Below are 14882 nucleotides of genomic sequence, written 5' to 3' on the forward strand. Positions count from 1 at the left end.
GGCCATGTGCCATTTAGAAGGTATACTAAAGGGGGGAAAACCACAGTAAATTAGTGGGTGGTTTAAAAAAAAAAAAACAACAACAATCTGGATTAATCTGATTTAAACTGAAAAAAGGTTGTAATATTTCTGTATCAAAATCATTAAATAGGAAAGTTATGCATGATACGAATAGTGCCAACAAACCTGCTAGCTACGTGCTATGCCACAACTTCCAACGTAACTCTGGCCAAGGGAAAACCCTCAGTGTTAAAACACACACATCAAAATCCAAATTTCAGCACAAAAGCACGTATATAGACAAGTGGGCTTTTATAGACATGTGTTAAAGGCTAATATACCTGTACAAAATCACAGAACTGAGCCCAACAAGGCAAACAGTTCAAAGTTAACTAAATGGGGATAAAATTAATTTAGTGCTGTACTACTCTACAGTTGGGCGAATAAAAAACAGTTATCTACCTTTCGTAACTTTTGTTCTTCGAAATGTGTTGCTCATGTCGATTCCAATTAGGTGTGTGTGCGTGCCGCATGCACAGTAGCCAGAAGGTTTTCCCCCTACCAGTACCCATCAGGTCAGCTCAGGTACCCCCTGGAGTCGCACCTCCATGGTGCCGTATATAGGGCCCTGCCAACCCACAGCCACTTCAGTTCCTTCTTGCCAGCACTGCTCGAACAGAGGGGTAAGTAGGTGGGTCCTGGAATGGACATGAGCAACACATCTCAAAACAACAACCGTTATGAAAGGTGGGTGACCGTTTTTTCTTCTTCGAATGCTTTCTCATGTTGATTCCAGTTGGGTGACTCCCAAGCAGGAGGCGGAGGCAGAGCTCATGGATTTGTTAATTGGAGCACTGCTCTGCCGAAGGCTGCATCATCTCTAGCCTGCTGGGTGATGGCGTAGTGCAAGGTAAAATGTGGATTGAGGAAGTCACAGCCCTGCAAATTTCCTGGGTTGGAACCTGGGCCAGGAACGCCGCTGATGCTGCCTGCGCTCTCATAGAGTGCACTGTCAGCGGGGGGGGGGGGGGGGGAAAGAGGGGGAAGCTATTTTCACCAATCATAGCATGTCTGGATACATAATGTAATCCATGATGAAATTCTTTGAGAAGAGACTGGGAGCCCCTTCATTCTGTCTGCTGCTGCACCAAATAGTTGGGTAGATTTCTGAAATGCCTTCGTCCATTCGATATAGAAGACTAACACCCAGCGAACATCCAAAGAGTGAAGTTTTTGTTTGCGTGTGTCTTAGGATGAGAGGCTGGAAGAAACAATGGCCTGATTAACATGAAACTGGGAAACAACCTTCAGGAGGAAGGCTGGGTGTGGCCAAAGCTGAACCTTGTCCTTATAGAAGACTGTGTAAGGAAGCTCAGATGTTAGGGCCTTAAGCTCGGACACCCTCCTCGCAGATATTATTGCCACCAGAAACTCTACTTTCCATGAGCGAAAGAGCAAAGAGCATGTCGCGAGTGGTTCAAAAGGGAGCCCCCATTAGTCTGAAAAGAACAAGGTTAAGGTCCCAGGCTGGGATCGATTATTATACTTGAGGATATAGCCTGTCAAGTCCTTTAAGAAAAGCATCCAACTATTGGACTGGCGAAGACCAACCAGCCTGGCACGCCTGGGTGAAAGGCGGAAATGGCAGCCAAGTAGACTTTTATTGATGACATAGAAAGCCTTTGCTGCTTCAGGTGCAGAAGGTAGTCCAAGATAAAAGGTACTGTCGAGTACGTAGGAGATGTATGTTTCTGCGATGACCGAATTGTGACTCTCTCCCATTTGGTGGTCCCAGTAGACGGTTTCCTACTGCCAAGGACGACTTCCCTAACTGGATCAGAGCAAGCAAACATTGGGTTTAGCTATGGAGCTTCCAAGCTGTGAGGTGGAGATATTTGAGGTTGGGGGGCTGAAGACAGCCATGGTCCTGAGTTATCAGGTCCAGGAGCAGTGGTAGAGTGATTGGAGTTTCCACTGACAGAAGAGACGTGTACCAGTGCTGACAGAGCCAGGCCGCAGCTATCAATATTACCGAAGCTTCGTCCCTCCGAACCTTGAATAGTGCCTTGTGGACGAGTGGAAATGCGTAAAGGAGGTGGCCTTTCCAGAGAAGAAGGAACGTGTCCGTGATTGGGCCCAGGCTGTGATTCAGGAAGGAGCAGAACTGCGGACACTTCCTGTTGTGTCAGGAATACCCTAACAGCACACATTTACAAAGTTTTAGTCCATGTAAATGCTTATGGTCTCATCCCAAGAGGCTACTAACCTTACAGTAACTGTTGTTCTTCAAAATGTGTTGTCAGCACAGATTCCATTCTTGGTACGCATGCACTCCATGTGCGTGAGACTGTATTATTTTTGATTTGCAGTGTCCATTGAGGCACTGCTCTCTGGAAGCTCTTCCAGAGCTGAGGGAGTAAATGGTGGTGCAGGCCCACCACTCAATTCCTTCACCAATCCAGAATCGCACAGGAGCAGGACTCCAATAAGGAGGATGATCATGGAATCTGTGTGGACAACACATCCCAAAGAATAGCAGTTACTTTAAAGTAAGTAACCATTTTTTGAGATGTGTTGTCCACAGAGATTCTGCTCTTGGTGACTCATAGGCAGTTGTCTAATTGCTTGGAGGCAGGCAAGAGGACTCCTACTTGAATAGTGATTATAGGACAACCTTAGCAAAGTTAGCATCTGATCTGGAAGCCCACACTAGAGGATAGTGAGAGGTAAATGTGTGGACTCAGCTCCAAGTTGATGTTCTACATATATCAGATACGGGAATGCTACCCAAACAGGCAGTAGGGCAACTTGGAGCCCCATAGAAGGAGATCCAATACAAGTAGGCAGATCTTTCTTGGCTAGCTAATAAGACCTTATGAAGTTAAAGACTCACTTACACAACCTCTGAGTGGAAAAAGGTCTGCCTTCCACTTTGTCAGCAAATGCCATGAATAGCCTAGATGTGTTCCTGAAAGTTCTAAATAAAAAATAATGCTCCCATTACATCTATACGTGAAGCTTTGCTTACCCAACTTATAATAATTCTTGAGAAAATAAACTGGGAGGTGAATGGACTGATTTATATTGAATTCTGAAAACACCTTGGGCAGGAACTTTGGATGAAGTCTAAGGGTGACTATGTCCTTGTGAAACAATGTGAGGAGTTGGGGGAACACTAGCCATGAGTGCTTGGATTCCCCCTACCCTCCTAGCTGATGCAATGGCCCCCAGAAAGGCTGTTTTCATTGATAAGTTGGAGAAGGAGCAGACTGTCATGAGCTTTAAAGGGGGCCCCCCCATCAACTCAGCTAGTACACTATTAAGGTCATACGAAGGAGGGAACTTCCTAAATAATGGAAAAACTATGGATCAGTCCTTTCAGAAATTCTCACTGGAGAGTATGAAAATAGAGCGTGGCCCTGGATAGGGGAGCAGTTTGCAGACATTGTGACTAGACAGACTCTTGTGAGGTGATGATAGTCCTATTGCTGAGCTTCTCAAAACACAAAACCTCTTCCATTTCACCTTCTATGTGAGTCTGGTCAAAGGCTTTCTGCTTTGAAGCAAAATGTTCTGAACCTCAACTCAGCAGCTTATTCTGTGGACATCATCCAGCCAGCCTCCAGGCTGTCAAGTATAATGATGCATGGTCCTGGGATTTGTTCTAGGACACTATGTTGGGAAGAACTGATAAGGCAATTGGTGGCTGTCTTGATAGGTTCACCAGGTCTGAGTACCAGAACTGCCTGTCCTATGCTGGGGTTATTAAGATTATGAGAGCTACATCATGGCTTAGTTTCCAAAGAACCTTGAGTAGTATCAATGTTGCCAGACGAAAGCTGGACTTTAATCCCTGTATCCACATGATGAAGAATGCATCTGTCTGCCTCTGTAACAAGGAGAGGATTTCTTGTGGGACCCTGACCATCAGATCCATGCTCCGCCTGCTAGTTAGTTTTCTTCATGGCAACTGCTACGGCCATGGTCCTTGCTGCTCTTCAGACACATCCAGCACAACCCAAAGAAATGTTCTGGCAGTATGTTGGCCCTCTGACATGAATGTCATCTCTTTCTGATGCTCTTTGGGTAATTTTTCCACAAGATTTGAGAGCCTGTCCCAATTTAACATTTATATGTATAAAACTTCAAAAGCAATGCTTGGTTGTTTGCTACCCTTACTTGGTAGCCAGATGCTTTAACTTCTTCTGGACCACTCGCACTTCCAGTGAGCCTGGTGAGAGATGATGATAAAGTACTCAAACACTTTGGCTGGTGCCTGATACCTCCTGTCATCTCTCTTGGATGTAGCTGGCATAGATGCAGGCGTGTCCCAGATTGCTTTGGCAGGTTCAAGTAAGCTCTCATTTAGACGCATAGCCCCTCTAACTGGTGAAGGATATCCAGAAGTTTAGGCTATTTCTCCTGGATAACCTCTAGCAGAAAGTCATGTGTTTCTGCCATCCTTTTCATTAGGTCTTGAAAGACCTTGAACTCATCCACCGAGGCCATTGCTGGAGGGTTGACAGCCTCATCCACAGAAGACGACAATATGGCAGGAAGTGCTGTGTGCTCCTGTTCAGACCAGAGATAATGGCCACCACTGTCCTCTTCTTAACTGTCTAAAAGCTGTGGATGACTCAACTGAGAAGTTTGGGGAGGTTGGATATATTTCCTGGATTGGAAGAGGATTGGCTCTTGATGCTGGTTTTCTGGAGTTGGGATTCATACCCCAGGACAACCAATATAGCCATGACTTGTTCAAATAGTGAGAGGAGGGATACAGATCAGGGTGTTCCCTACGTAACCCTGAGCTCTTCTTAGCACCCCGACCAAATCATGTCTAGACTCCCTTCCAGACTCCTACTATGCCACCCCTGTGGGAGATGGGGCATGAGAAAAGGAAAAGTCTCCACTATGTTCTGCTGAGGAAGAAAAAAAATAAACATCCTCTAGGGGAGGAGCAGTCCTGTCAGGCATGTCTTGTTTAAAGCATGGGGATGTCAGCACTAATAAGACACAACTGGAGATGTGGTGATTGAGGAACTGCAGATTTCATGATAAACTTCCTTAAGCACTCCAGGAGAGGCGACTTGGTACCAGGCCCACTGAAAGATCACTTGGTGCCGCAAACTGTTTTAATGCAGAGATGGTGAGCACTGAAGCTTCTTAGCATCAGCAGGTACCCAGGGAGGTAGCTGATGTCAGTACTAAAAAGGAAGTGCTCAGTGCCAAGGCTCTGGATACCAAGTGCTGTACCGAGTTGTGCTGATGATTTGGCCCCAAGGGCAGTGCAGTCTTTGCAATAAGAAGAACCATCTAGGCCATCTTGCTCTTTGGCACAGTGGTGCCAGAGCTGGTCTCCAATTTACAGCTCTTGATAGAAGCCTGTGGAGAGTTATGGCTTTAGTGATTCCTACTTGGGAGTTCGAGACGGTGACCGATGCCTAGCTCCTACCTGCCCTTTCAAATGCAGCTGATGAAGGGATCTATAAGAACAAGTGGCCCAGGAGCCCAGGAACAAGTCACAGCACACACAGGCAATAGGAGGAAGCAACTGATCTATCTGGTGAGGCTTCTCTGGTCTCTCAAGGTCAGAGGCGACTTGCATGGACTTCTCAAGGAGCAAGAACTTGAGTCTTGCTTCCCTTGACTTCTACATGCACTTCAAGGAGGAATGGAATATAGAGTACTGCTTCAGTACGTGTCCCTCCTCAAGGCAAATGAGACATCAGGAGTACCCATCACTAACAGACATAACCCAGTCACAAGAGGGACAGTTCTTAAACCCTAGTAACATGGTGTCTGCCATGTTTGAAGTATCCCTGTATCAGGGAAGAAAAAAAAACTATGAAGTTGGATTTTGTTTTTGTTTTAAGTCCATGGGTAAAGGAAACCTAATTCAACTAACTATGCTAACATTAACTATGACTAAATCTAAAGTTAAATCTCACCCAGCAAGAGCCAGAGTCACTGCACATGGTTCCATCTTGCAGCCACGGTCGGTAAGCGGGAACTGAATGGTAGTTGAGTCCACAATACTCTTCATGACCTTGGCTATAGGGGGCACAAGAGTACCCAGGGATGCTGCTGTGCAAAAGAAATCCAATCTTGAGCACATGCACACCAAGAGTGAAATCTGTGTGGACAATCACCTCAAGAAGAATCTTTTGCTGCTCTGAGCAGTTTAAATTATACCATCTTTATTATATTATTGTAGATACTTCCTTTCTATACAAGTTTTGGTATTTATTTTTACTTGGGATGGCTGTATAAATTATTCGAAAAGCAATGATATTATAATACCAAATATGGTATTATTACAAAATTAGGTATTTGGGGCTGCATTCTCTCCTGCAGCAGAGCTCTGCTCAGCACAGAAGGATAGATGGGATATCAGGGAACAAGACAAGGTTCCCCAATTAAGAAGTTCATCTGTGACCCTGATCCAACTTAGAGCAGTTGCCGGGGTCCTCTATTTGTGCCACTAGGATAGGATCCTAAATTAACCCTATGTAAGCAGGGGACTGGCATAGCAAAGCTCTGCTCTGCCTCACCCCCAGAAAGGAAGAGGGCTGGTAGGTGTAAGCTCCAGATTTGGTACATCTGTGCAGCAAGAAGTTCCCCTCCTACAACAGGGAAATTTGCACCCAGATCCCTTTATGCCACCTGCGTGATGCAAAGAAGCCACAGCTGTTGCATTCTAATGCAAAACTAACTGTTTTCACTTGCTTTTATATCAACAGACCAGAATATCTGACTGTCACATATTCTATACATTTAGGCAGTTAATCTGTTTTAAGACAGCTAAGATCGTTAAGGTTTTGTGTTAGAGTACAAGTATGATGTAGCTAGGGTGCATATTGCTTTTTGGTATCAGCTGAAGATGGAAGTGAAACCTTATGGAGTGAGGGAGTACATTATCAATAGTACTGTAGACAATATAAAGGTGGAAAGGAATACTTCCATTCTGAATGGCTTCCATTCTTTTAAAGTTGGGGGGGGGAGATGAACTGCCACAACTTTAACTGTTACTAAACAGTTTTTGTTTGCCAATTTCTTGGGTTTTCTATACAGCATTGGTGTACCTCAGTGGACACTTCCCCGGAGTAAGAGCTGTACCTACCTGGGAATCAGAGGGAGAAACTGAGCTGATGGTCCTGCTCCTGACTACCTCAACACTCCTGAAAAGTGTGTGTGGTTGTGATGAACAAGTAAATTCTTTATAACATTTTATTCTTGTTTAAAAGGTTAATGAAGGTATATATCAGGAACAATCCTCCATGCTTAGATGGAGGATAAGACATAACCTGTCAGTTGGAGGGAATCTCTGTGAAAGAGACTGCATCCATTACTGTCTGAAAAACACTGTAGCCTCTCACACACTTCTGGAAAATGGCTGTGGCCTGGAGAACAGGCTTCCTGTAGTGCTCCCACTTCCTCTGGGCCCTCCATCATCACCAGTATGAAGATACTTCTCATCCCACAAACATGCCAATGTGGGATACCTGTAAATGTGACTGCTGCCATCTTGGCCAACAGAGGACTAAACTGATGATTTCCAGAGCTGAAGGAACGAAAGCCTTTACAGCCTGTGATAAAGAGTCAAACTCTCAAGATGAGAGCTGTCACAGACCTGCATCCTCCAAGGCAGCGATTCTTAACCAAGGTACATGTATCCCTGGGGGTACTCAACTCATCTAGATCGGTGTTTCTCAACCTGGGGGTTGTGACCCCTGGGGGAAGGTTAGGAGGGTTGCAAGTGCAGGGCCAGCATTGGGGCTGGTGAGCAGGGCAACTGCCCAGGGCCCCATGCCACAAGGAGCACTACAAAGCTAAGCTACATGCTTCAGCCCTGAGCGGCAGGGCTTGGGCTTCAGACAAAGGCTCACAAGTGAAAAACAGGCTCAAGTATCACACTGAAATGTAAGTACAATATTTATATTCCAATTTATTTATTTTATAATCATATGGTAAAAATGAGAAAGCATTTTTTCAGTAATAATGTGCTGTGACATTTTTGTATTTTTATGTCTGATTTTGTAAGCAAGTAGTTTTTAAAGTGAGGTGAAACTTGTGCTATGCAAGACAAAGACTCCTGAAAGGGGTACAGTAGTCTGGAAAGGCTGAGAACCACTGTTTTATGGATTAGGCACAGAGGGACACATAACACACTACTAGTCACTAGTTAAAACAGAATACTGGTGATCACCAATCGTGGATTCTATTTCTGGCTCTGGAAGAGGAGTGTGATTTATAGTGGTGAGAGATGGAATAATGCAAAGTACTTTAGTCACTCTGAATAGCAGTATAGTGTAGTGAATACTCGGGATCTGTACCTGCATTGACCTTGCATAAGCTTCCTGCTAGCTTATTTATAAAGACAGGGTGAGGGGAGAGTTCAGAAGCTCTTTCATAGTTGTCTTCAAGGCTGGGGTTCATGGTCTTACTAAACTGCATGAGAATTTAAACAACATTTAGGAGAAGCAAAGGAAAACGTCTTTCTTTCTCCCCATCACCCTTGCTGGATGTGAGTTATGGTGTTCATGCTACAGTAGATTTGTCATCAAATTAAAATTAGCAGGTTCACATTGGCACACATGTTTTCCATTATGGCTGAAGAGTTATAAAATACTCTATAGGCAAACACTATATATGTATAACTGATATTCTAGGAATCAGCACAAGGTACAACAATATAGACATGGGACAGGTCCTGGAGTGATTTAGATTTATTTCAAAAGGGGTACAAAGAAAGACAGTGAAGTAAGAAGTTACAAAAAGGGGCGATGTTTAGACTTATTCTCTGTATGGATTCATTTTTCACCAAGTGACTATGAAAATTCAAAGAGAGCTCAAAGTTTATATTTTGTGTATAGTCTTTTCCCATTGCAATGAGATTTGTACAATATAAAGATTTAAAGCTCCTGCTAAAACTCAACTCTAACACTAGCTTAACTATGGTACAGGTGCTGTTGCATTGTAACATCAAGAATCCTGGAAGTTTTCTCCACTTCTATGTGCACTGCTTATATATTAACCTCTTCAGGGCAGTCCTTGATCTGTATACTATGTCTTGTACAACACTGAGCACATTTTTATTAAAGAATTTAATAATTACATCAAACAGCAAATAAGGGGCATATACAGATGCGCCACCAAAGTTATAAGGGCTTCTCTACACTTGAAACTCTACAGCTGTGGTGCTTCAGTGTAGATACTAACTATGTTGATGGGAGGGATTCTCCCAATGGTGCAGGTAATCCACCTCCCTGAGAAGAATCCATCAACCTAGTGCTGCCTACACTGGGGTTAGGTCAGCTTAACTATGTCACTCAAGGGTGTGGATTCTTCACACCCCTGAGCAACGTAGCTGGCTTGATCTAACCGTTTAGTGCACACTAGGCCTAAGAAATTCAGTAAAGTATGTAATTAGGTTACCACAATAAAACAAGTTCAAGGAAACTAGCCCATAACAGTGGTCCAAGCTGTACAGAAGCCAATAAATTATTTTGCTACTGTATGCTGTCATTTGCAGTCACACTCTAAACGAAAAATCGTGATTTGCGTGATGCTATTGTAATTACGGCTTTGGGACTTGGTATTTATGCATTAATAATTCTACAAATAATATATTTACCTACCTTTTTTAAGCCAGCAAATCCTTCTGATTCCAGAAAGAAGAAGGCAAAGGGCATCAACACAAATAAACAAAGATTGGAAAAAAGGGAAGCAAGATTCCACAAACCTGAAACAAATAAGAAGAAAATATTTACATTACTTTTCAAAACTGAAGACTCTTTAAATAATACTTATTAAAATTCCTGATGTCGCTATACTGCCTTTCAACTAGGTAGGCTTTATATAGGTAAATACAGAGCATGTATAATCATTTATATTTATATATAAATTAAGATCTGACATATACATAAGATTCATATAAACCATCACTGAAAGGCAGCAACCTCAATGACTTTTGGCTTAAAATTTAATACTGCCTTACCTAATTGAAACTGTTGGGAAGTTTTGAAGACAGACTGCAATAACTAAAACTGTATTTTTCTACAGTATCCTTTCTTGTGAAGAGTGACCAGGGATTTTTAAGCTATAAAGATAGTTCTTTAAAATTTATTAATACGTTTCCAAGGGCCATATTTACAAAGGTGTTTGGGGCCTAAGCAATGAGTGTGTTAGACACTTAATTCGGGCACTTTTATACATCCGAATATGTACTTACCTGCATCTTTACATGCTTAAATGCCTTTGTATATTTCAACCCAATAGCCTAGTGCTCAAGCAGCTTCCTGAACACCAGCACAATACTGATTCTAAGGAAAGTGTCACCTGCTGAATGACTAACCCCATTCCTGCAGAATACTGGGTTTTTCTTTGAAGTGTTCCATTTGACATCAAATAGCAACCCTGAATTGCTTAGTTTGTGAAACCTGAAGAGATTATACCTCAAAATGGTACAGTTTCATGCTACACATCATTTTTAAGCTGTCTATACACAATAATAATTTCCAGTACACGGTCTCATCCAGCACGGATTCTTGGAAGGCTCAGTTCTACTCCCTCTCCTATTCTTCCCTTTAGAGGGGACTGAGGCACAACATACTTTAATGCCAGCAATACACAGATAACACCATCTCTGCATCAAATGCAGATATTGCCATTTTACCCGTGTCTAACTGAAATCAGCAGCTGGCTAAAACAGAACAAAGGCAAGGCAGAGGCGGTGATGGTTAGAAGGGCTGAAGGGATTACCCTAGACCTCCACTTGGGCATCTGTGCAATAATCAAGATTTTGCAAAGTCTCAGAGATCTTCTGGACAAAGTCACTGGTGATTAGACACATTTCTCCACTACTCTCATCTCCAGCTGGGCAGGACACTGTGTTCCTCTTCTCATGTTCTGACTTACCCACAGTCTACCCAGACTACAGTTACCAATAAACTTGACTACTACTAAACACATTGCACTTGGGGATGAAAACTGAAGCCACAAGGCAGCTGCAGTTGGGTCTCATTTAAGAAACACAAGCTGAGAGGAAAACCTTACTCCAGGTTTTTGCATGCTCTCCAACCTCCACCAATACAGCACACACTTCAAAATCCTACTCTAGATCTCCCAAGTCCTAAATGGGCTGGGGAATCAACTCCCAGGAATGGACTATATTGTTCCACAACCCAGTATGAGAGCAATGATCAAACAGAGTGTGTCCAGAGAGTGAGGCTTCCAGGGACAAGAATCTTTATGGCACACTCATATTTGAAATGCCATTCCTTAAGTAACAGATTGAGCTCAGATCTTACCACCTTTATAGTGACATAGAAAAGTAGGGCTGGAAAGGACCTCAGGAGGTCATCTAGTCCATACCCATGTGCTGAACACAGGATTAAGTCTTCCTACAACAAAAGAAGAGTGATGGCATGAACATCATAGTGATGTTTAAAGTGGGGAGCTATGGAAAAAAGCTCAGTCTTTTGAAATGGGTTTTTAGATTTTATTCTCAATTTTACTAGTGCCAACACACCACAGCAATGGGTACACTAAATATACACACTTCAAATGTGAACTACTGTATGATAGAAACATAACTCAGTCTTTCAAACATACCTACTCTCACAGTAGTAATTTCAAAAATGAAAAATTAACATTTTAGATGACGTTTCAACATTATAATTATTACCAGAAGTCTTCTGTAAGATATTTTCAGTATACTTACTTGTATTTACTACACAATGTTGTTATATGGTTACTGTTTTATTTGCAATGAAACATAAGAGCTTTTACTGAACAGTCATATGGAACTTAATTCCTACATCAGTTACTGTAAAAGGCAAACTTATTTTACAATGATTTTCATGATCCCATAAGTATCATTGTACAAAGCAAAAATGATTTTTCCATACATTTCAAATGTTTATATTAGTGGTTCTCAACCCAAGGCCTGTGGACTGTGGCCCAATCAGCGCATAGCTGCGGCCCATGTGCAATCCTCAGGGCCATTCAGGTAGTATATATATTATGTGGATACAGCCCACATAACAGAGAGAGTTCCATATGTGGCCCACAATGGTAAATAGGCTGCGAACCACTGATTTATATTTTAACATGAAACTAAGCTAGTGTTCTAACAAAACAGATAAGACATTGACTGAGCCCTTCTAACCAACAATGGCTTGCTCTCAGTAGCATTTTCAGTCTGACAGCTGATTATATGAGGAGAAACAATATATTTCTTACCATAAGAAGTTACTCACCTTGCGCAGTAATGATGGTTCCTCAAGATGTGTCCCCCTATGGGTGCTCCACTGTAGGTGTGCTTGCCTCCCTGCGCTGCTGATCAGAGAACTTTGGTAGGAGTGTCTATTAGGCCCGCACATGAGTTCTCTCTCCTCGTGCAGCGCCACGAGGCTAGCCAGCATGCATGGGCTAACCCTCCTCAGTTTCTTCCCTACCGCACAGTCAGACAAGAACTCCGAAGTAGAGGGAAGGAGGGCGGGTTATGGAGCACCCATACAGAGACATATCTCGAAGAACCATTGTTACTGCACAAGGGGAGTAACTTCTTCAAGTAGTGTCCCTATGGGTGCTCCACTGTGGGTGTCTCCTGAGCAATTCCCCTTCTGGAGGGGCAGGACTTCGGAGTCAGTGCTGTCATCTGTAACTGAACTATTGAGGCGAAGAGGGCATCAGAGGCAGAGTCCCCAGTGATCATATAGTGTTCTGCATAAGTGTGGACTGACACCCATGTCGCCGCTCAACAGATCTCTGAGATAGGGACATTCTTGAAGAAGGTGACGGATGAGGAGATGGACCTTGTGGACTGTGCACGAACAGAGCCTGGAAGGGTCAAGTTGCAAACTTGATAGCACTGTCTGACGCAATTCGAGACCCACTTGGAGAGCTCTTGGGCTAATACTGCTGAGCCCTTGGATCTTTCCACAATGGAGAGGAAAAGCCTAGGGGACTTCCTGAAGGCTGTTGTCCTGTCCAGGTAGAAGGTCAGAGTTCTCCTGACATCTAGTGTATATAAAATATAGCTTCCCTGTTGTCTTGGTGCGGCTTGGCGTAGAAGATTGGAAGGTGAATCAATTGATTCATGTGAAATGGGGAGGTTACCTTAGGGATGAATTTTGGATGGGGTCTGAGCATAAACTTGTCCAGAAAAAATACCATGTAAGGGGAATGTACCATCAGAGCCACAATCTCTCCTATTTTCCTGGCCGAGGTAATTGTTATCAAGAAGGGAGTTTTCATTGATAGGTACAGCAGTGAACAGGTGGCCACGGTTTCAAAGGAAGGCCTACTCAGTCCTTTCAGTACCACGTTTAGATCCCACGAGGGGATAGGGAGTCGAAGTTGAGGCAAGAGATTTACTAAAACCTTGAGGAACCTCGTAAGTGGTTTGGTGTGACAGAACTTAGTACCCCTCCAAAGGTTGGTGGAAAGCTGTTATAGCTGCCAGGTGAACCCTAAGAGAGCTTAGAGATAGGCCCGACCTTTTTAGGGTCAAAGCATAATCTAGGATCTGTGGAAGAGTTGCACATGTTGGGCAGATTTGTTGGGACATTCACCAAATCTGAAACCTGAACCATTTTTGCAGGTAAGTACATTGTGTCGAGGACTTTCTACTGTGTAATAGAACCTCTTTTACCGCTCTTGAACAGGAGCTTTCTAGGTGTTGGAACCAAACAGAAGCCATGCCCTGAGGCGGAGAATCCCCAACATGGGATGTAGGGTACATCTTCTGTCCTGCGAGAGGTGTGGAATGGCCGGGAAAGGATTGGCAGACACATCACAAGCTGTGACGGTACCAGGTCTGTCTCAGGAAATTAGGAGCAATCAGGGAGCTCCATCCCTGTTTATTTTCAGCAGGACCTTCAACACTAGGGAAAATGGGGAAAAGACACAGAGAAGGTCCCTGTCCCAGGGAAGAGGAAAGCATTGCCCAAGGAGTGTTATACTGTCCCCACCCTGGAGCAGTAGTGTGGACATTTCTGGTTCTGGTGAGTGGCAAACAGGTCTGTGAACGGTGTCCACCGTCGTCTGAACAGGTCGTGAAGTACTGTCGGGTGTATCTCCCACTCGTGGGAATTTGCAACTAAGATTGTCTGCTATCAAGTTTTGTGCACCCATGAGGTAAGCCGCGGACAGTGTAATATTGTGGGAAATGCACCAATTCCATAGCCTCATCACTTCTATACATAGAGAGGGTGACCTGGCTCCCCCTTGTCAATTGATGTAGTACATACAGGCTATGTTGTCTATTAGGATCTTTGTGTGTGATCCTGTGATCAACAGGAAGAAATGGGCGCAGGCGTTCCTGATCACTCTTAGCTCAAGGAGATTGATGTGAAGGGATATCTCCATGGGCGACCATTTGCCTTGTGTTGTGAGGCCGTTTAGATGTATGACTCACTCTATGAATGATGCGTTGGTGGTGAGGAGCAATGACAGTAGAGTCTGCGAGAAGGGGATCCCCTTACAAATGTTGTCTGGGTCCTTCCTCAGGTCTAGGGAGTTTTTGATTCCGGTAGGTGGTGATAGAGATTTATCCAGCCTGTCCTTGTTTGGTCGGTAAACCAAGTTCAACCACATTTGGCGGCATTGCAAGTGAAGCCTGGCATGCAGTATCACCACCGTGTCCACTGCAGTATGCCCCGAGAGTTGGAGGCAAAGCCCGGTTAGTATCTAAAGGCTACTTTGAAAGGTGTCTACAAGTGTGATTAAGGATAGGAACCTGTGTGGATGCAAGAGGACTTTGGCCTGTAACGAGTGGAGGTTGGCTCCATGAATACACTGGGGGGGGAGGGCTGACTTCTGGATGTTGATCTGTAGACCCAGTTCTGTAAACAAGTTCATCGTCCCTTCGATGA

The 14882-nt window shown here is 43.8% G+C and overlaps 1 protein-coding gene across 4 annotated transcripts in view; it reads right to left on the reverse strand.

Annotated features, from left to right (window-relative positions):
• The window catches only part of LOC117872037 (limb region 1 protein homolog), a 96461-nt gene extending 86716 nt beyond the window's left edge, over positions 1-9745 (reverse strand). For 2 of the 4 annotated variants that reach the window (XM_034760004.1, XM_034760005.1), the window contains exon 1: positions 9642-9745. In XM_034760004.1, the coding sequence (XP_034615895.1) occupies positions 9642-9695 (54 nt within the window). In that variant the 5' untranslated portion in view covers positions 9696-9745. The remainder of the gene's footprint in view (positions 1-9641) is intronic. The other 2 variants (XM_034760002.1, XM_034760001.1) reach the window with 1 other exon arrangement.
• Between the last annotated feature and the right edge of the window lie 5137 nt (positions 9746-14882).

This window comes from Trachemys scripta, chromosome 2 (genome assembly GCF_013100865.1).
Source record: "Trachemys scripta elegans isolate TJP31775 chromosome 2, CAS_Tse_1.0, whole genome shotgun sequence".
Classification (NCBI taxonomy): Eukaryota; Metazoa; Chordata; order Testudines; family Emydidae; genus Trachemys; species Trachemys scripta.